The sequence below is a fragment of the Trypanosoma melophagium genome (assembly GCF_022059095.1).
Source record: "Trypanosoma melophagium isolate St. Kilda chromosome Unknown ctg11segment0, whole genome shotgun sequence".
In the NCBI taxonomy this organism is placed as follows: domain Eukaryota; phylum Euglenozoa; class Kinetoplastea; order Trypanosomatida; family Trypanosomatidae; genus Trypanosoma; species Trypanosoma melophagium.
In genome coordinates, this window is record NW_027125137.1 from 385338 (window position 1) to 406536 (window position 21199).

At 49.2% G+C, this 21199-nt stretch overlaps 5 protein-coding genes across 5 annotated transcripts; all 5 read left to right on the top strand.

Annotated features, from left to right (window-relative positions):
- Positions 1 to 267: 267 nt before the first annotated feature.
- Positions 268 to 1134, top strand: LSM04_000557 (uncharacterized protein; the record flags this gene model as incomplete). The annotated part of the gene is made up of 1 exon (XM_067330530.1): positions 268 to 1134. The coding sequence occupies one exon, from the start codon at positions 268 to 270 to the stop codon at positions 1132 to 1134; it is 867 nt and encodes a 288-aa protein (XP_067194455.1).
- A 1864-nt stretch (positions 1135 to 2998) lies between these two features.
- LSM04_003994 (Leucine-binding protein domain) lies at positions 2999 to 6811 on the top strand (the record flags this gene model as incomplete). The annotated part of the gene is made up of 1 exon (XM_067330531.1): positions 2999 to 6811. One exon carries the CDS (start codon positions 2999 to 3001, stop codon positions 6809 to 6811), a length of 3813 nt encoding a protein of 1270 aa, XP_067194542.1.
- A 2055-nt stretch (positions 6812 to 8866) lies between these two features.
- LSM04_007711 (Leucine-binding protein domain) lies at positions 8867 to 9918 on the top strand (the record flags this gene model as incomplete). The annotated part of the gene is made up of 2 exons (XM_067330532.1): positions 8867 to 9510; positions 9564 to 9918. 2 exons carry the CDS (start codon positions 8867 to 8869, stop codon positions 9916 to 9918), a joined length of 999 nt encoding a protein of 332 aa, XP_067194616.1.
- Positions 9919 to 9940: 22 nt separating this feature from the next.
- Positions 9941 to 14244, top strand: LSM04_002454 (Adenylyl cyclase class-3/4/guanylyl cyclase; the record flags this gene model as incomplete). The annotated part of the gene is made up of 2 exons (XM_067330533.1): positions 9941 to 9957; positions 10131 to 14244. The coding sequence occupies 2 exons, from the start codon at positions 9941 to 9943 to the stop codon at positions 14242 to 14244; spliced, it is 4131 nt and encodes a 1376-aa protein (XP_067194486.1).
- Positions 14245 to 15390: 1146 nt separating this feature from the next.
- On the top strand, positions 15391 to 20775 carry LSM04_007166 (Adenylyl cyclase class-3/4/guanylyl cyclase; the record flags this gene model as incomplete). The annotated part of the gene is made up of 2 exons (XM_067330534.1): positions 15391 to 16424; positions 16656 to 20775. 2 exons carry the CDS (start codon positions 15391 to 15393, stop codon positions 20773 to 20775), a joined length of 5154 nt encoding a protein of 1717 aa, XP_067194600.1.
- Between the last annotated feature and the right edge of the window lie 424 nt (positions 20776 to 21199).

Here is a 21199-nt window from a genome sequence, read left to right on the forward strand (position 1 = left end):
ATTATTTTAATAATAATAATAATAATAATAATAATAATAATAATAATAATAATAATAATAATAATAATAATAATAATAATAGCAATAAAAGTAGTAACAGTTTTTCTCTGTTATGGCCTGTATATATCTATGTATCTATATATCTTTTTTTTGTTTTTCTTTCGTTTTTGAGTATGAGTCTTCTTTAACGGTATACTATAGGTGCAACCGTATTGAAAAAAATTAAAAAAAAACGAAAAAAAGGTCTAAAGTATAGTACATTACCTTATGCAATACAGTATTATTCTATTGATTTTTATTGTTATTGCTGCCGATGCCGATGCCTTTTTACCATTCATGGTAGCTTCTGCAGAGAAAATAGAGATGGTGCCTATACAATCAGAGTTCACGGCACATGTATCAGGTGACCAATGGCGACGTGTGATGTATCGACTATCTATTAATGGTAATCATTACAGTAATAAAAGTATTCGTAATAATAGTACGATCAACCAGTATAACAAAACCAATTGTATTATTGGTAGTGGATCTAGACTTGTACGTGATACATTTCATTGTATCCTTATGGAGGCACTTCATCCTTTTGTACACATGGATCCTGATTCATCCACTATGGGTATTACTTCTGTATTTCTCACCCAAGCAACTACCCCTGCTATTCCCGTTGGGTTACATCTCAAATTCGCCGTAGTGCGTATGATTGGTATTGACTCTATCGCTCCAAATGATGATTCCCTCCTAACGCAACTCATGCGTTCTGATATAACACCACTGCAGGAGATTTATCGTGCACATGGTGGGCTTCCCACAGATACGGTTTCCATGCGATTTGTGCAGACTACAGATTTACAAACACCACATCGGCATTGTGTGGAATCATGTATATGGAGTGTGGCGATCATTGTACCACTCTTTGTATCAACACTGCTCTTACTCCTAGTATGTATTTCTGTAATAGGAACCGCATACGATGCGGCACGGGAACAACAGCGGGAGGAGTATCTTCTCGTCGCCTATACTCCGGAAGCGGAGCCCGATGAGTTTGATAACTGCGAAGATTGGGGACCGGTAACGTTAGTAGATCCGGACTTTCTGCAGAAACAACAGGGAGAACCAGAGGCCTATGTGGGGTGAGGATGCGTTATTACAGCACGAAGAGAAAGTTGGGGGCCCCGTTGTGTGAAGAAAAAGGGGGATTAATATTGAAAGACCAATGAAAAGGATGGATCATGTAGAAAAGGAAGGAAGGAAAGAAAGAAAAGATAATAGGGAATATAGAAACAAATAATAGAAAATAATTAAAAAAAGATAAAATAGAAAAGGAGAGAACATTGAGGAGAAACCTTCATCAATGATTAGAGACAATAGCAGGACTAAATCCTCCCCATCCTTTCCTACAATGTTCTTCTTTACAACTCTCGGTATCAAATGACAATGCCAGCATATCTCTGTGTATGGCTCTATTTTCCATTTTTTCTTGATCTCTTTCTTTGTACTTGTTTATTCCTTTTTCTTTTGTTCGATTCATACACCTATGATTCGGTGGCATTTTTTATTTTTTATATAATCCTTTTTTATTGTCTATAGTGTCGTTTAGAGTCTTCCTAAATTTCCTCCAGAGTCCGAGTTACAAGGGCAGCAATGATTGCGTATGAATACTTAGTGGATATGATTTAAGAAAAGTGATATGTTGTCTCTACTATTTCACTGCTATCTAATCAGTTTTTTTTCTTATTTTTTTTGTACTCGGGTTAACGTTTTTCTGATGATGACTCCTCCTTTCTCTCTCTATTGGTACTAAATTATATCAGCTGTGTATTCGCTTCCTCTCTCTCTCTCCTTGTTCTTTTTTTTCTCTTCTTTCTTTATCTTTCTATTTACATTTCGCGAATTTTCTCAGGTGTCACGTGTTCTTCTGAGGATTTTAATGCAAATGAAGCTCTTATGCGGCGATATCACTGTTTCTAAGAGAACTCCGTACCACCGAGGACTCTCTACAGTCAGACAGGAATGCGAGGAAAAAACAATAAAATATGGGAGAAGCAATAGTGTAATAGAATATGAAGAATAGGAAACACACAAAAAAATAATCAACAACTTTTTTTTACAATACATCTTGATATTATAGAGTGCACGTAATATCTATGGAAATGTTTTGAAGTAAGAAAAAAATCATTAATAATAATAATAATAATAATAATAATAATAATAATAATAATAATAATAATAATAATAATAATAATAATAATAATAATAATAGCAATAATAATCTCTAGTTAAAATAATAGTAGTAACCACTCCAAGGAGTAATTTTTCTTGTTTTTTTTTCTTACACTTCTTCATATAACGTTTTAGTCCTTATAATCGTATATGAAATGAAATCGGTGTTATTATTTCTAACTACGTATGTAACTTGTACAACCAAAGACAAATAAAGTATAATATACCACTATCCTCCTCCATTATATATATATATATATATCAGTCGCCTTACCACTACAATATTTATCACATATTAAAGATACACACCTCTCTTTTGGAGCGAGTGACTTTTAAACTATGGGTCACATAGCTTTACTCAGCTAAAACTTACCACTCATCTGACATATTGAAAATGAAAACAATGAATAAACATAATATAATCCATTAACAAAAATATTCTGATTTCTGAATCTGAAAAATAGTTATTGAAAACGGCAGTTCACTACATTTATCTACACAAAATACATCTGCGAAACACGTGGCTTTGCAGGCCTCCCTGTACGCCTGCCAGGTACCTTGTACACCCACACAAATGTCCTGCAGAGTGTGTTACTGTGTTCTTGTGGTGATGCTTGTTGCAAAAACTCAACTCATTGCTCATATTATCCTCTTGGCCTTCTTTGTTAATTGGACTGTTGTTATTGTTATAACTGCTGTCTTGACCCAACCTGCCTTTCTTTTCCTCTCATTCTGTTCCCTCCCCCTACACTCTTTTTTCAGTTTCAAGATACAAGCTATGTGTTTCCATACTCCCAAGGCCACGAGTGCGGCACACCGATGCGGCAGCACCTACTTCCGTCCATTGCTCTCCCTCACTGCGCTGCTGTGCCTCACCCAACTGCTGCTATACACCCCACAGAGCGCACTGTGCCAAGATGTAGGAACTCAAAAGGATACTGTGAAGCTGCTTGCGTTGAAACTAATAGGTTATCCGGTTTCGGAAAATCTTATAAATGGTATTGATGCTGGATTTAATGCTTCACTTTACGCACATCGGTTCACCACAGATGACGGAGTTAATATTCAAGTAATTCTTAAAGAAACCGCAGTAACGAATGTTGGTGAAACTATTGATAAGGCAATAGAAGAACACCCTGAAATAATGGTTGTACAAGGACCTTTTGGAGACGCAACATTGTCGTACGGTCTCTCGGCTATTAAGAAACGTAATGTTGTGGCATTTGGACCATTGACTATTTCAATGACCGCAAGAGGATGGAACCCTAACTTGTACTATGTTCGCCCTGATCCTGGTGCTGAGTTGTTAGCAATGATGCGCTACGCGGTGGGTTCTCTTCGAGTAAGAAGATTGGGATTCATGTATCTTCAAGGTGTCGCTTATGGTGACCTTGAGTTCATTCAAGCACTAAGTGTTATGTCACAAATAGGTTACACATTAAGTGCGGTGTTTACAGTACAAAGTTCTCTACTTGTCCCTGCTGATGATGCTGTTTTTAATACTGAATGGGAGGAGTTTGCGAATACTCGACCACAAGCTGTTTTGATTTTTGGCTCTCCTCTGCAGGATACTTCGAAGTTTATCAAACTGATGCTGACGGACAAGCGTACTGCTGGTGCCTATCTACTGGGACCCGCAGGTGTGCAGGAGATGTTAATACGTGTGTGGCGTGAATCAGTAAATGCAGGTGTTCCATTTGTAAGCGGCCAAGTGATTACAACGGGTACGAACCCCCTTGCGACGGACACACGGTACGATGCGATCAAACGCTTCCAGAAAGAGATGGAGGACTATCTAAAGAATAGTGGTCAGACCATCTTTGACGATCCCCAACACTTCCTCAAAAATGGCGATGATGGTGCTATGATGGTTGCTGGGTGGATGGCTGGTGAAGTCTTTATGCAGGCGATGAGCAGTAGTTTATGGTTAAAAGATAGGAATACCTTTATTGCGTCACTGTTTAACCAACGCCGTTATTTGGTTGATGAGCTTGTGATTGGTGATTTCGGTGGCGACTGCAGCGATACTGTTGTTTCAATGGGTGGCGTTTGCCGCTGCAACCAAGGTGGTCGTGCTGTGTTTATGTATCGCTTTGTGAAGGATTTCCGTGCAGAAACTATGGAAGATGATATGATGACATTTGATCCTTTTCAATGCTACAGCACAGGCGTAACTCTTTCTACACCGTTAAATGGCGTCTCTATGATTTACACAGACAATCAATTGGCAATCCGTGCAATGGATGAGTCTTATATTGGAGTGGCCGCGGGTATTCATCATGGATCCTCAGCTTCTAGTTCTCATCCATTAAACTCACAGATAGTAGTTACAGTTGAGTCCACAGCGCTGGATGTTTTAAAAAACGAACTAGAAGATAAACATGTTCACATATTTGCTGGTATTACTATTCTGCCTTTACTAACTGTTACAGATTTGACATTCATTGATCCACTATTCCTTCAGCCACGGCTGAACAAGTTCAGGAGGCACGTGATCCACCTGTCGCCCACGGTGGAGCAGGAGCTGCTCGTGCTTGCGCAGTACCTCGGGAGCACGACTGGAGCCACTGCGGCCGCTGTGATCCGCTGCGATGAGGCGGCTGCGGTTGAGGATGTGCTGCGGCGGTCGCTGGTAACGTTTGGCGGGTCGCTGGAGTCGGCGGCGCTGCTGGCTGGTGGCGACTCGCTGGCGGGCCGTCTGCTGTCGAGTGGCGCTGTGTTCGTGGTGGGCCTTGCGGATGGCGATGCCGCTTTGATTGCGGGGCACCTGACGAAGCACAGCGGTGTGCGTGTGTTTGTCCTGTTCTCCGAGCTGTCACTGCGGTACGCTGAGTTCACTGCTGCGTTCGATGGGAGTGGAAGTGCCGACCGCCTTGTGTTTGCGACGAGCCTGCCGCACTGGGCCGATGTGAAGACGGAGTCCGAGACTGTGCGGAAGTTCCACACTGCTGTGAAGGATGAGACAGATAGGACGCCGCTGTCGTTGAGGGCCTTTGCCAATGTACGACTTCTACAGACTGTTCTTTCACGGATGGATACTGTGAATGCCGACACTCTGAGTGGATTTTTCTATCAGAATATTGCTATTTCGGCAGAAGACATGTTATATGGATCATTTACTGATGGGAGTGAGTGTGCTGCGCAAGGTATTGTTGATGCTGCCAAGTGTATTGTGAATTACGGAGCAACACGTATATCTGTGTGGTCGATGTCGCGTGCACTGAACCCCACTGTGTCGGAGCTGTTTCCTCCTGTAACCCCATCGATGGAGTATGTGGAACCCCCAAAAGGTGGTCTCACACTGCAGCAGCTGATCGGTATCATTGTTGGATGCGTTGCTGGTGTTTTACTGCTTGTTGGTTTGATTTTGTTTCTGCTACTCAGACGACGCAGTGCGCGTGACAATGCGAATGCGCCGAAGGAGCCGACGGACCCCGTGACGCTTGTGTTCACCGACATTGAGAGCAGCACGGCGCTGTGGGCTGCGTGTCCGGAGATCATGCCCGACGCTGTGGCGACGCACCACCGCCTGATCCGCGCGCTGATTGCGAAGTACCGCTGCTACGAGGTGAAGACGATTGGCGACTCGTTCATGATTGCGAGCAGGAGTGTGTTTGCGGCTGTGCAGCTTGTGCGTGAGCTGCAGCAGTCGTTCCTGCATCATGACTGGGGGACGGGTGCCATTGATGACGCTTACCACGAGTTCGAGGAGGGGAAGGCTGCGGAGGACGATGAGTACGTGCCGCCGACTGCACGCCTCGACGCTGCTGTGTACCGGCAGTACTGGAACGGCCTGCGTGTGCGTGCTGGGATGCACACCGGGCTTGCGGACATCCGGCACGACGAGGTGACGAAGGGGTACGACTACTACGGCAGCACATCCAACACGGCTGCGCGCACGGAGAGCGTTGCGAACGGCGGGCAGGTGCTGCTGACGCGGGCGGCGTACATGGCGCTGAGCACGGCTGAGCGTGAGCAGGTGGACGTGACTGCGCTGGGCCCTGTGGCGCTGCGTGGCGTGCCGAAGCCTGTGGAGATGTACCAGCTGGACGCAGTGCCCGGCCGCACCTTCGCTGCACTGCGGCTTGACCGGGAGTTTATAGACTTTGATGAATCTGGGAGTGAAAGCCAATCAGTCTCATCGTCATCGAAGAATGAAACGACGAGTTCTACTCAGAATGCTCTTGTATTGTTGCTGACAGACTTGTTTGCACCGTTTCCGCTGCAGCAACGTCTTAAAGTGCTTCAAACAATTGCCCAGCGTTGGAATATTGCTGTTAATTCAAGTAAATCTAAGTCGCCAAGCGATGCGTGCCAGGAGACACTTGCTCGTCTTGCTATTAAGTTGAACCGTGTGACGTCTCGTAAGGTTGATTTGTTGCGAGATGAGCATGGTGTAGGTGTTACTACTTTTCTAGGTAGTATAGATCCAAATGGGAGCAATTGGCACCGTGTTGCTTCTGTTACGTTTGACGAAACTGTTGATGTTAGTAGACGTGGACGTTCTGTTGCTCGCTCAGTGACGGAAAGCAATTCTTTTAGTTGCACAACCATCGAATCCCGACCCCCTCCGGGTCTATTTACGTCATGAAGTTGGAGCGGGGATTTTGGGGGTTGTGCAGAATGTGTAGGTGAGTGTCTAAAAGTAAATGTGTTTACTATTTCATTTCTTTGGATTTTGTGGGAGAGAATGTGTTATATCTGAACATCCGTACTGACTCCAAGCAACTGTAGTCGCCATTGCTATGTATGTTTTCTGACCTTTCTTACGTGTTTTCCTAGCGACATTGGTTGTTTCCCACAGTGCAACACCACTGAGCGAAGTGTGCCTGTGGGGCATGAAAAGGACCTTTGGCATTCGCTCGAGCTCTTTTTTTTACTGTTTTCCACCTTTATTTGTCGTGTTTGTCATTGATTTTCATGTCTCAACTCCCGTGCTGTTGCCATTGTCTCCCCTGTTGTGGGTGGACGATGACATGTACGGTTCACCCAATGACGCTCGTCGTCGCATGTATCCATCGCTGTTTCGTTAATGTGGGGTTTTTATATTTTTCCTTTGTTTTTGTTCATAATTTGGACATCGTCAGTTCCGACATTGTCTTTTGGTCAGTGTTCTTTTAAATTTGTTTTATTAATAATTATGTTTCTTTCTGATGAGCCATTGAGCGACCGTTATGCCATATAAGCTTATATTAATGAGGACAGTTAACCCATTGATAAAGGTTGTCTCATGTATTCTTTCTTTTATATATGTTTTTTTGCGACGGACTGCAGTGATTCTGTTCCGTGTAGTGATTTATGTGCGAACAGCTAATACTGTTGTGAATCACGGATTTATGATATTGTGGTGTGATGAAATGCCGATACTCTGTTGCAATATTTAGAGTGAACAGGTTGTAGTGGCAGCATTCTATAGAAACGTTAACCATCAGGGGAATGTGGTGTACCATCACCCCAGTATTGAGTGCGCTTTCTTTTCTTTTGTCTGTTTGCTTGTTGGCGCTTTCTGTAATGCATAGAAACGCTGACTCTTCCGTATTGATTTTTTCTGGGTCTCCGCCAGGGTGTTTTTTCTCGTTAAGGGTGCCTTGTTCATCGCAATTAAGCGCATATAATCTACAAAGAATGTATACAATTAACCTTAACTACCTGTTGTCGATGCTGTGGCAGGTATACAGATAAATTGAACGTCCGTACTGACTCCAAGCAACTGTAGTCGCCATTGCTATGTATGTTTTCTGACTTTTCTTACGTGTTTTCCTAGCGACATTGGTTGTTTCCCACAGTGCAACACCACTGAGCGAGGTGTGCCTGTGGGGCATGAAAAGGACCTTTGGCATTCGCTCGAGTTCTTTTTTTTACTGTTTTCCACCTTTATTTGTCGTGTTTGTCATTGATTTTCATGTCTCAACTCCCGTGCTGTTGTCATTGTCTCCCCTGTTGTGGGTGGACGATGACATGTACGGTTCACCCAATGACGCTCGTCGTCGCATGTATCCATCGCTGTTTCGTTAATGTGGGGTTTTTATATTTTTCCTTTGTTTTTGTGTTGGCTATCACCTGTGATGCGAGGCGTGCTGTGTTGTATTCGTGCTCGTTCTCAATTGTGAATGTCCATAGCAGCCATGTTTCTAGCTGATTTCTTTTTTTTTATATATTGATGTAGACGTCTGTGCCGATTTTATCCCCTTTATATAGGACCCAATGTATTCTGTTCGTGCTTCTCCCTTGTGTTTTTCCTCTTTCTATCTGTGTGCGCCTGATCTGTGTTCACTTTTTTCTCTTCCTCTTTGTACCGTGCTCTTGGGAGTTCATGCCTCTTTTAATGTGTGTGCGTGCGTGAGAGTGGTTGGCGTGATGTTTTTTTTGAGAGTCCATGGGGTGTGGACTGTTTGTCTTGCTTTGTTGTGGGTGTGGGAGCCCTCCTATTTGCGTCTTTCCTTGCTTGTGACATCTCTCACCGTCTCTCTTGCTGCGTGGGTCACGACACAAAAAGGTTTCGGAAGGTTTGCAGCCGCCCAGAGTGGTGCTGTGTTTGTGCAGGCAATGGGGCACAGTGGTGGTGAGCCAGCGCGGTGTTGTCCAGCACTGCGTTGTTGTTGCACTCGCCTCGGTGCATGCAACGAGCCCCGCCTCGGCGAGCAGGATGAAGGCATACAAGGCTGGCATCCGGGCCGCGCTGTGGTCGCGCAACGACAGGGTTAGCATTGATTTGACGGCGGAGCTCATCGAGACGGAGCCCGGTTCAACGGAGACGGAGGTTCCTGCAGCGATCAATGAAACGATGACGCGCAACCCTGATATACTTGCTGTTATTGGCCCTGCAGACGACAATACACTGCAATACGCCCTTCCCGTGTTGGAGCAGTGCCACTTGGTTGCTCTGGGGCCTTACACCGCGGGGTCTGCAGTGCGGGTGTGGGAACCGCATTATTACTTTTTCCGCTCAGGCCCCATGTCCGGCCTTTACGCCCACGTGTGGTACGCCGTTGCGCACTTGCGTGTGCGTCGTCTGGGCTACATGTACCTGTCCGATGTTTCGTATGGGGACATTGAGTACACTGCAGCTGTTAGCTTGATGGAGGGCATGGGGTTGGAGCTGTGCGGTGCGTTCACGCTGCCGGGAACGAAGGAGTGGGGCAAAGACGACTCGGAGTTCCAGGCTGAGTGGGAGAAGTTCGCTGCCACCCGACCGCAGTCCGTGATTATCTTTGGCAAGCCGTCTAAGACGACAGCGGCGTTCATTCAGATGATGCTGTTTGACAGTCGTGTCAATACGGCGTACTTGCAGTCTCCCTTCGGCACACAAAGCATGCTTATATCGTACTGGAAGGATGCCGTAGATGCCGGCATCCCTTTGTACCGGGGCGCGTTATAACAACGGGTACAAACCCGCTGCCGTCCGACTTGCGGTATGAGGCGATCAAGCGCTTCCAGACCGTGATGGGAGACTACCTGGAGAGCAGCAGCCAGTCGGAGTACCCCAAGGACCCCAAGTACTTTCTGGAGGACGACGTTATTGGGGAGACGATGGTGTGCGGCTGGATTGCTGGTGAGATCATTGTGCAGGCCCTTGGCTCAGTCGATGGGACGGCGGACCGGCACGACTTCGAAGAATCGCTCTTCAAGCAACGGCGCTACGTTGTCGAGGACCTGGTGATTGGTGATTTTGGTGGTGAGTATATTGACCGAGCTTGACTCCGCAAGGCACTGTGCAACGATGAGGCGTCGGCGGGCGTGAGGCACTGTACGTGGTTTATATCGATGATTGTGTGCTGATGTTGACTCTCTCTTTCCATGTGTGTGCAGTATCACGACTGCCGTTATGCAGCCTCGGTGGATTGCCGAGGAACACACGCTCTCATTGGCGAGGGGTGCATGCAGCTGCAGTTGCATATTTGAGGACGAAGCGTCTTCTGTGTGCTTGCAGGACCCTATGCATCTGCGAAACACGTGGCTTTGCAGGCCTCCCTGTACGCCTGCCAGGTACCTTGTACACCCACACAAATGTCCTGCAGAGTGTGTTACTGTGTTCTTGTGGTGATGCTTGTTGCAAAAACTCAACTCATTGCTCATATTATCCTCTTGGCCTTCTTTGTTAATTGGACTGTTGTTATTGTTATAACAGCTGTCTTGACCCAACCTGCCTTTCTTTTCCTCTCATTCTGTTCCCTCCCCCTACACTCTCTCTTCAGCTTCAAGATACAAGCTATGTGTTTCCATACTCCCAAGGCCACGAGTGCGGCACACCGTGGCGGCAGCACCTACTTCCGTCCGTTGCTCTCCCTCACTGCGCTGCTGTGCCTCACCCAACTGCTGCTGTACACCCCACAGAGCGCACTGTGCCAAGATGTAGGAACTCAAAAGGATACTGTGAAGCTGCTTGCGTTGAATTTGACAAACCATCCTGTATTTGATTCAATTGGGAAACCTCTTAATGCTGGCTTTATGGCATCGCTTTACGCCCGTAACTTCACTGTGGCGGGAGGTATGCGTGTTGAGATTGTGACGAAAGAGACGACCGTTGAGGAAGCCGGTAATGCGGTTGAAGAGGCGCTGAGCAACGACTCTCGGATTATAGCGTTGTACGGTCCATTTGGTGACTCTACCGTTTATTCGGTTGTTTCTGCGTTGGTGAGACACGAAGCTGTGTCGTTTGGGCTTTTTACCGGTTCAAGTATTGTAAGGACATGGTCACGCAATTTATACTTTGTGCGTGCTGAACCTGGTGCAGAGCTGCTTGCACTTGTGCGCTATACTGTGAGTGAACTGCGTGTCCAACGAATAAGTTTCATGTACCTTCAGAATATAAATTATGGTGACACGGAATTTCAGAGAATGAAGGAAGTGATGGGGCAAATGAATTATGAGCTGAACAGTGTTTTTACGTTGAAAGTGTCAATGAACAAACCTGCTGACGGTGCTGTTTTCAATGCTGCGTGGGAGGCATTTGCGGACACCCGACCACAGGCTGTGATAGTATTCGGTGCACCCTATTCCGACACTGCGGAGTTTATCATGCGGATGCTGACGGACAAGCGTACTGCTGGTGCCTATCTGCTGGGTCCCACAGCTGCACAGGAAATGTTAATACGTGTATGGTCTCATGCAGTAAATAAAGGTGTTCCGTTTGTGAGTGGCCAGGTGATCACAACAGGTACGAACCCCCTTGCGACAGACCCACAATATTCTGCGATCAAGCGCTTCCGGATAGAGATGGAGGACTATCTAAAGAATGGTGGTCAGACCATCTTTGACGATCCCCAACACTTCCTTAATGATGATACTGATGGAGAAACAATGGTTGCTGGGTGGATGGCTGGTGAGGTTCTTGTGCGGGCGATGAGCAATCCCTTGTCGCTCAAGGATCGCACAACTTTTACAACGTCATTGTTTGACCAGCGCCGGTATTTGATTGATGACCTTGTGATTGGTGACTTCGGTGGCGACTGCAGCGATACTGCTGTATCCATGGGAGCTGTTTGCCGCTGCAACCAAGGTGGTCGCACTGTGTACATGAAGCGCTTCATAAAGGGCTTTCGATCGGAGCACATTACCAAAGGCAGAATGACCTTTGACACTGCGGAATGTTACACCACCAGTGTTCTTCTACTTGCACCACTGAATGGAGTCTCATTCTTTGTGACTGACAGTAAGCTTGCGATGGAGGCATTAAGTACCATGAGTATTGGCGTGCTAGCAGCATTGGGTGATGGTGGTCGTCCTAGTGTGACTCATCCTCTTAAGCTGCAGACCTCTATGACAACCACGCATGATGCACACAACAAATTGCTGGGTGAGATGACGGTAAAGCGCGTTCACATAGTTGGTGGTATTGCCACGAAGGCGATGTTGGATGTCCCGAATGTGACGTTTATTGACCCACTATTCCTTCAGCCACGGCTGAACAAGTTCAGGAGGCACGTGATCCACCTGTCGCCCACGGTGGAGCAGGAGCTGTTCGTGCTTGCGCAGTACCTCGGGAGCACGACTGGTGCCACTGCGGCCGCTGTGATCCGCTGCGATGAGGCGGCTGCGGTTGAGGATGTGCTGCGGCGGTCGCTGGTGACGTTTGGCGGGTCGCTGGAGTCGGCGGCGCTGCTGGCTGGTGGCGACTCGCTGGCGGGCCGTCTGCCGTCGAGTGGCGCTGTGTTCGTGGTGGGCCTTGCGGATGGCGATGCCGCTTTGATTGCGGGGCACCTGACGAAGCACAGCGGTGTGCGTGTGTTTGTCCTGTTCTCCGAGCTGTCACTGCGGTACGCTGAGTTCACTGCTGCGTTCGATGGGAGTGGAAGTGCCGACCGCCTTGTGTTTGCGACGAGCCTGCCGCACTGGGCCGATGTGAAGACGGAGTCCGAGACTGTGCGGAAGTTCCACACTGCTGTGAAGGATGAGACAGATAGGACGCCGCTGTCGTTGAGGGCCTTTGCCAATGTACGACTTCTACAGACTGTTCTTTCACGGATGGATACTGTGAATGCCGACACTCTGAGTGGATTTTTCTATCAGAATATTGCTATTTCGGCAGAAGACATGTTATATGGATCATTTACTGATGGGAGTGAGTGTGCTGCGCAAGGTATTGTTGATGCTGCCAAGTGTATTGTGAATTACGGAGCAACACGTATATCTGTGTGGTCGATGTCGCGTGCACTGAACCCCACTGTGTCGGAGCTGTTTCCTCCTGTAACCCCATCGATGGAGTATGTGGAACCCCCAAAAGGTGGTCTCACACTGCAGCAGCTGATTGGTGTCATTGTTGGATGCGTTGCTGGTGGTGTGCTGCTTGTTGGTTTGATTTTGTTTCTGCTACTCAGACGACGCAGTGCGCGTGACAATGCGAATGCGCCGAAGGAGCCGACGGACCCCGTGACGCTTGTGTTCACCGACATTGAGAGCAGCACGGCGCTGTGGGCTGCGTGTCCGGAGATCATGCCCGACGCTGTGGCGACGCACCACCGCCTGATCCGCGCGCTGATTGCGAAGTACCGCTGCTACGAGGTGAAGACGATTGGCGACTCGTTCATGATTGCGAGCAGGAGTGTGTTTGCGGCTGTGCAGCTTGTGCGTGAGCTGCAGCAGTCGTTCCTGCATCATGACTGGGGGACGGGTGCCATTGATGACGCTTACCACGAGTTCGAGGAGGGGAAGGCTGCGGAGGACGATGAGTACGTGCCGCCGACTGCACGCCTCGACGCTGCTGTGTACCGGCAGTACTGGAACGGCCTGCGTGTGCGTGCTGCGGTGCACACCGGGCTTGCGGACATCCGGCACGACGAGGTGACGAAGGGGTACGACTACTACGGCAGCACATCCAACACGGCTGCGCGCACGGAGAGCGTTGCGAACGGCGGGCAGGTGCTGCTGACGCGGGCGGCGTACATGGCGCTGAGCACGGCTGAGCGTGAGCAGGTGGACGTGACTGCGCTGGGCCCTGTGGCGCTGCGTGGCGTGCCGAAGCCTGTGGAGATGTACCAGCTGGACGCAGTGCCCGGCCGCACCTTCGCTGCACTGCGGCTTGACCGGGAGTTTATAGACTTTGATGAATCTGGGAGTGAAAGCCAATCAGTCTCATCGTCATCGAAGAATGAAACGACGAGTTCTACTCAGAATGCTCTTGTATTGTTGCTAACGGGTTTGTTTGCACCGTTTCCGCTGCAGCAACGTCTTAAAGTGCTTCAAACAATTGCCCAGCGTTGGAATATTACTGTCCCTTCGAGCAAATTGAATTCCCCCATCGATGGGTGCTTTTATATACTATGGCTGCTGGCTGAGAAGCTTGCTCGCGTATGTTTGTGGAAGGCTGAGTTGTTGCGGAGTGGAGCTGATCTCGATCTGGTGTCTCTTTTTGGTAGTGTTGGTAGGAATATGGGTAACTTCCTGGACGAGGATTGTTCGTTATTAGCTTCTTCCTCTGGTTTTTCATTTCAAAGTCCTACTTGGGCGAGGTCGTTGGCGGATAGAAGTGTCGCTAGCACAGAAACCATTCATTCCCGGCTGCCGCCTGGTTTTCTCTTTTCCTGACTTTGTTGTGGTGCACTGATATTTGGTGCATCATTGCATACGCCTGTGGTAAATATGGTTTTTTTCACAATTCGTTGTGGTGCTGTGCTTCTTTATGGTTTCTACACGGTCTTCGAGAAGTACCACATTTCTACCTGCAAATTGATGATATATACTGAGCAATTGTGAGTATAATCGTGGTAGTAAAAACCGAATGGTTTAGGTGTCCGTTGGACACTGGTGACGCCTGTGCTCTAACATGTGTTTTTTCTTGTTTATGTCTTTTTTCGTGATGCTTGCTATGGTAACTATGCAGTGCCACCATGATGAAATGACCGCCTGTGGGCTGCGGAGAGATGCTTTCTCTGTCCTGGGCTTCGTTTTTATCTGCTTATATCTTGTGTTTGGTGTTTGTATGAGCGTTACGGTTGTATTTAACGGTGCCGCCATTGTCTTCCCTGTTGTGGGTGGACGATGACATGTACGGTTCACCCAATGACGCTCGTCGTCGCATGTATCCATCGCTGTTTCGTTAATGTGGGGTTTTTATATTTTTCCTTTGTTTTTGTGTTGGCTATCACCTGTGATGCGAGGCGTGCTGTGTTGTATTCGTGCTCGTTCTCAATTGTGAATGTCCATAGCAGCCATGTTTCTAGCTGATTTCTTTTTTTTTATATATTGATGTAGACGTCTGTGCCGATTTTATCCCCTTTATATAGGACCCAATGTATTCTGTTCGTGCTTCTCCCTTGTGTTTTTCCTCTTTCTATCTGTGTGCGCCTGATCTGTGTTCACTTTTTTCTCTTCCTCTTTGTACCGTGCTCTTGGGAGTTCATGCCTCTTTTAATGTGTGTGCGTGCGTGAGAGTGGTTGGCGTGATGTTTTTTTTGAGAGTCCATGGGGTGTGGACTGTTTGTCTTGCTTTGTTGTGGGTGTGGGAGCCCTCCTATTTGCGTCTTTCCTTGCTTGTGACATCTCTCACCGTCTCTCTTGCTGCGTGGGTCACGACACAAAAAGGTTTCGGAAGGTTTGCAGCCGCCCAGAGTGGTGCTGTGTTTGTGCAGGCAATGGGGCACAGTGGTGGTGAGCCAGCGCGGTGTTGTCCAGCACTGCGTTGTTGTTGCACTCGCCTCGGTGCATGCAACGAGCCCCGCCTCGGCGAGCAGGATGAAGGCATACAAGGCTGGCATCCGGGCCGCGCTGTGGTCGCGCAACGACAGGGTTAGCATTGATTTGACGGCGGAGCTCATCGAGACGGAGCCCGGTTCAACGGAGACGGAGGTTCCTGCAGCGATCAATGAAACGATGACGCGCAACCCTGATATACTTGCTGTTATTGGCCCTGCAGACGACAATACACTGCAATACGCCCTTCCCGTGTTGGAGCAGTGCCACTTGGTTGCTCTGGGGCCTTACACCGCGGGGTCTGCAGTGCGGGTGTGGGAACCGCATTATTACTTTTTCCGCTCAGGCCCCATGTCCGGCCTTTACGCCCACGTGTGGTACGCCGTTGCGCACTTGCGTGTGCGTCGTCTGGGCTACATGTACCTGTCCGATGTTTCGTATGGGGACATTGAGTACACTGCAGCTGTTAGCTTGATGGAGGGCATGGGGTTGGAGCTGTGCGGTGCGTTCACGCTGCCGGGAACGAAGGAGTGGGGCAAAGACGACTCGGAGTTCCAGGCTGAGTGGGAGAAGTTCGCTGCCACCCGACCGCAGTCCGTGATTATCTTTGGCAAGCCGTCTAAGACGACAGCGGCGTTCATTCAGATGATGCTGTTTGACAGTCGTGTCAATACGGCGTACTTGCAGTCTCCCTTCGGCACACAAAGCATGCTTATATCGTACTGGAAGGATGCCGTAGATGCCGGCATCCCTTTTGTACCGGGGCGCGTTATAACAACGGGTACAAACCCGCTGCCGTCCGACTTGCGGTATGAGGCGATCAAGCGCTTCCAGACCGTGATGGGAGACTACCTGGAGAGCAGCAGCCAGTCGGAGTACCCCAAGGACCCCAAGTACTTTCTGGAGGACGACGTTATTGGGGAGACGATGGTGTGCGGCTGGATTGCTGGTGAGATCATTGTGCAGGCCCTTGGCTCAGTCGATGGGACGGCGGACCGGCACGACTTCGAAGAATCGCTCTTCAAGCAACGGCGCTACGTTGTCGAGGACCTGGTGATTGGTGATTTTGGTGGTGAGTATATTGACCGAGCTTGACTCCGCAAGGCACTGTGCAACGATGAGGCGTCGGCGGGCGTGAGGCACTGTACGTGGTTTATATCGATGATTGTGTGCTGATGTTGACTCTCTCTTTCCATGTGTGTGCAGTATCACGACTGCCGTTATGCAGCCTCGGTGGATTGCCGAGGAACACACGCTCTCATTGGCGAGGGGTGCATGCAGCTGCAGTTGCATATTTGAGGACGAAGCGTCTTCTGTGTGCTTGCAGGACCCTATGCATCTGCGAAACACGTGGCTTTGCAGGCCTCCCTGTACGCCTGCCAGGTACCTTGTACACCCACACAAATGTCCTGCAGAGTGTGTTACTGTGTTCTTGTGGTGATGCTTGTTGCAAAAACTCAACTCATTGCTCATATTATCCTCTTGGCCTTCTTTGTTAATTGGACTGTTGTTATTGTTATAACAGCTGTCTTGACCCAACCTGCCTTTCTTTTCCTCTCATTCTGTTCCCTCCCCCTACACTCTCTCTTCAGCTTCAAGATACAAGCTATGTGTTTCCATACTCCCAAGGCCACGAGTGCGGCACACCGTGGCGGCAGCACCTACTTCCGTCCATTGCTCTCCCTCACTGCGCTGCTGTGCCTCACCCAACTGCTGCTGTACACCCCACAGAGCGCACTGTGCCAAGATGTTGTAACCCCAATGGACACTGTGAAGCTGTTGAATTTAAATATAAGTGATTTTCCGGTTTCGGAAAATCTTATAAATGCTGTTTTTGCTGGGTTTAATGCCTCGCTATGGTCCCGTAACTTCACTGTGGCTGATGGAATACGTGTTGAGATTGTGACGAAGGAAACCACAGTTGCGGCAGTCAGTGACACTGTTGACAAGGCCCTAACAGAGGACCCGAATATTCTTGCATTACAGGGACCGTTTGGTGATGAGGCACTCCTGAGTGCATTGCCTGCAATTAGGAATCATGGTGCTGTGGCGTTTGCACCATTTACTGGCTCGAGTACAGTAAGGAAGTGGAGTCCTAATGTTTATTTTACTCGTGCTGAACCTGCAGCAGAGTTACTTGCCCTGATTCGCTACGCCGTGAACAATCTATGGGTACACCGATTGGGATTCATGTATCTGCAGAACGTATCTTACGGTGAGGATGAGTACAAGCTTATGAAAGACACTATTGCCGCTATGGGTCAAAACATCAGTGGTGTGTTTACAGTGAAGAGCATGCACCGTGGGTCAGCAGATGGTGCTGTTTTCAATGCTGCGTGGGAGGCATTTGCGGACACCCGACCACAGGCTGTGATTGTCTTTGGTTCGCCTATTAAGGACACTGCGAAGTTCATAATGCGGATGCTGACGGACAAGCGTACTGCTGGTGCCTATCTGCTGGGTCCCACAGCTGTTCAAGACATGCTAATACGTGTATGGTCTCATGCAGTAAATAAAGGTGTTCCGTTTGTGAGTGGCCAGGTGATCACAACGGGTACAAACCCCCTTGCGAAGGACACACAGTACGTTGCAATTAAGCGGTTTCAGAAGGTAATGAGGAAATATCTAGAAAATAGTGGTCAGACTGTCTTCAAGGACCCTCTGCACTTCCTTAATAATGACAACGATGGTGAGATGATGGTTGCTGGGTGGATGGCTGGTGAGGTGCTTGTGCAGGCAATGGGTAGCCGTGAGTGGCTGAAGGACAGGAAATCGTTTGCTGCATCCCTCTTCAACCAACGCCGTTATATCATCGATGACCTTGTGATTGGTGATTATGGTGGTAAATGTAGAGGAAAGGCCGCGATTTATGGCGCCACATGCCGCTGCAACCAAGGTGGACGTACTGTGTACACAAAAACTTATCAAGATAGTTTTCGAGCTTTTGGACTTGATCAAAATGAACTTAGATATAGTGTCTCCGAGTGCTATATTTCTTCTACCTATATCCCTCCTACATTGAGTACTTTAGTGGTGCTTTATAGTGAAAGTGAGGTGATATACGCTTCATCAACAGAAATTCTTTTCGGCTTTTCTGGGGGTGAATTGTTTTCTCTGGAATGGTGGCAAAAAGGTAGTATATCGACTCATTTAATATTTACTGACGATGCAGAACCTGACATCACGCTTCTAGAAGAAATGGAACGGAGATGTATTCATATGGTAACTGGCATCGTCACGGAGGCGATGTTGGATGTCCCGAATGTGACGTTTATTGACCCACTATTCCTTCAGCCACGGCTGAACAAGTTCAGGAGGCACGTGATCCACCTGTCGCCCACGGTGGAGCAGGAGCTGTTCGTGCTTGCGCAGTACCTCGGGAGCACGACTGGTGCCACTGCGGCCGCTGTGATCCGCTGCGATGAGGCGGCTGCGGTTGAGGATGTGCTGCGGCGGTCGCTGGTGACGTTTGGCGGGTCGCTGGAGTCGGCGGCGCTGCTGGCTGGTGGCGACTCGCTGGCGGGCCGTCTGCCGTCGAGTGGCGCTGTGTTCGTGGTGGGCCTTGCGGATGGCGATGCCGCTTTGATTGCGGGGCACCTGACGAAGCACAGCGGTGTGCGTGTGTTTGTCCTGTTCTCCGAGCTGTCACTGCGGTACGCTGAGTTCACTGCTGCGTTCGATGGGAGTGGAAGTGCCGACCGCCTTGTGTTTGCGACGAGCCTGCCGCACTGGGCCGATGTGAAGACGGTTTCTGAGATCGTGCAGAAGTTCCATGCTGCTGTTTTGAATGCGACGGAGAGGACGCCGCTGTCGCTGAGGGCCTTTGCCAATGTACGACTTCTACAGACTGTTCTTTCACGGATGGATATTGTGAATGCCGACACTCTGAGTGGATTTTTCTATCAGAATATTGCTATTTCGGCAGAAGACATGTTATATGGATCATTTACTGATGGGAGTGAGTGTGCTGCGCAAGGTATTGTTGATGCTGCCAAGTGTATTGTGAATTACGGAGCAACACGTATATCTGTGTGGTCGATGTCGCGTGCACTGAACCCCACTGTGTCGGAGCTGTTTCCTCCTGTAACCCCATCGATGGAGTATGTGGAACCCCCAAAAGGTGGTCTCACACGGCAGCAGCTGATCGGTATCATTGTTGGATGCGTTGCTGGTGTTTTACTGCTTGTTGGTTTGATTTTGTTTCTGCTACTCAGACGACGCAGTGCGCGTGACAATGCGAATGCGCCGAAGGAGCCGACGGACCCCGTGACGCTTGTGTTCACCGACATTGAGAGCAGCACGGCGCTGTGGGCTGCGTGTCCGGAGATCATGCCCGACGCTGTGGCGACGCACCACCGCCTGATCCGCGCGCTGATTGCGAAGTACCGCTGCTACGAGGTGAAGACGATTGGCGACTCGTTCATGATTGCGAGCAGGAGTGTGTTTGCGGCTGTGCAGCTTGTGCGTGAGCTGCAGCAGTCGTTCCTGCATCATGACTGGGGGACGGGTGCCATTGATGACGCGTACCACGTGTTCGAGGAGGGGAAGGCTGCGGAGGACGACGAGTACGTGCCGCCGACTGCACGCCTCGACGCTGCTGTGTACCGGCAGTACTGGAACGGCCTGCGTGTGCGTGCTGCGGTGCACACCGGGCTTGCGGACATCCGGCACGACGAGGTGACGAAGGGGTACGACTACTACGGCAGCACATCCAACACGGCTGCGCGCACGGAGAGCGTTGCGAACGGCGGGCAGGTGCTGCTGACGCGGGCGGCGTACATGGCGCTGAGCACGGCTGAGCGTGAGCAGGTGGACGTGACTGCGCTGGGCCATGTGGCGCTGCGTGGCGTGCCGAAGCCTGTGGAGATGTACCAGCTGGACGCAGTGCCCGGCCGCACCTTCGCTGCACTGCGGCTTGACCGGGAGTGCTGGATGGACCACGAGGTTGACGGGATGTCTGACGCCACTTCAGGATGCTCGGGTGCTGTTTCACTTAATGGGAGCGCTAAACTTGTTGCCACTGTGTTAAATGGATTTTTTAGCCGTTGTCCTCCGACGCAACGTCTGAAACTGCTGACGCCCATGTGTGAGCGGTGGAGTGTGCAGGTCGATGTTGCTCGTGATAAGCGTAATTTGGATGAGCAGGCTGTTGCACTGGTGGAACTTGTTGCTGTGAAGCTGAACCATGTGCTGGAGCGTGCGGCGGGTGTTTCAACGTGGCACTCCCATGCTCTGCGTAGTATGTCCGATCGTCGCTCGATGGGGTGGAGTTCGTCAATCCCAGCCGAACGCAGGCCACTGATTGCGTCCTCATGTACTTCCAGCTGGGTGGAGACGTGCAGGGAGCGATTTGGTGCATCTACTATCTCCTCACCTAATTATTCAAAAACCCTGGAGATTGGTATGCCAAACTTTTTTAGTAAGTGAGGTGGGGCTGTGCTGCTTTCTGTGCTTCTTTGTATAATATTTTTAATGATGTGTCTGTGATTTTTCCTCCGCTTTCCCTGATTGTGTTGGCATCCTCAGTTGGGTGATCGAGTATAAAACTTCATGTGCGTGTCCTGTGTGCTCTTTTCGGATGTATAACTGTTCTGTGTCCTCCTCTTGGGTATGCTGACTATTTATTGGCGCCCACAAATGGTGCTTTGGTGCCTCTTGCTGCATTGGGTAGGTACTGCGAGTTCGCACTACGACATGTGTCTCGCTGTGTTGGTGCGGTGTGTGCAGCTGTGAGGGCCTCTGTACTGTGTGTTCCCCGGACCTCTGTGCATCTGCGATCGTTCTACCCACTCATGCATGTAGTCGTCTGCTGGAGAGTGCTTAGTGGGTGTGCCCTATTCCTGTGCGAGAG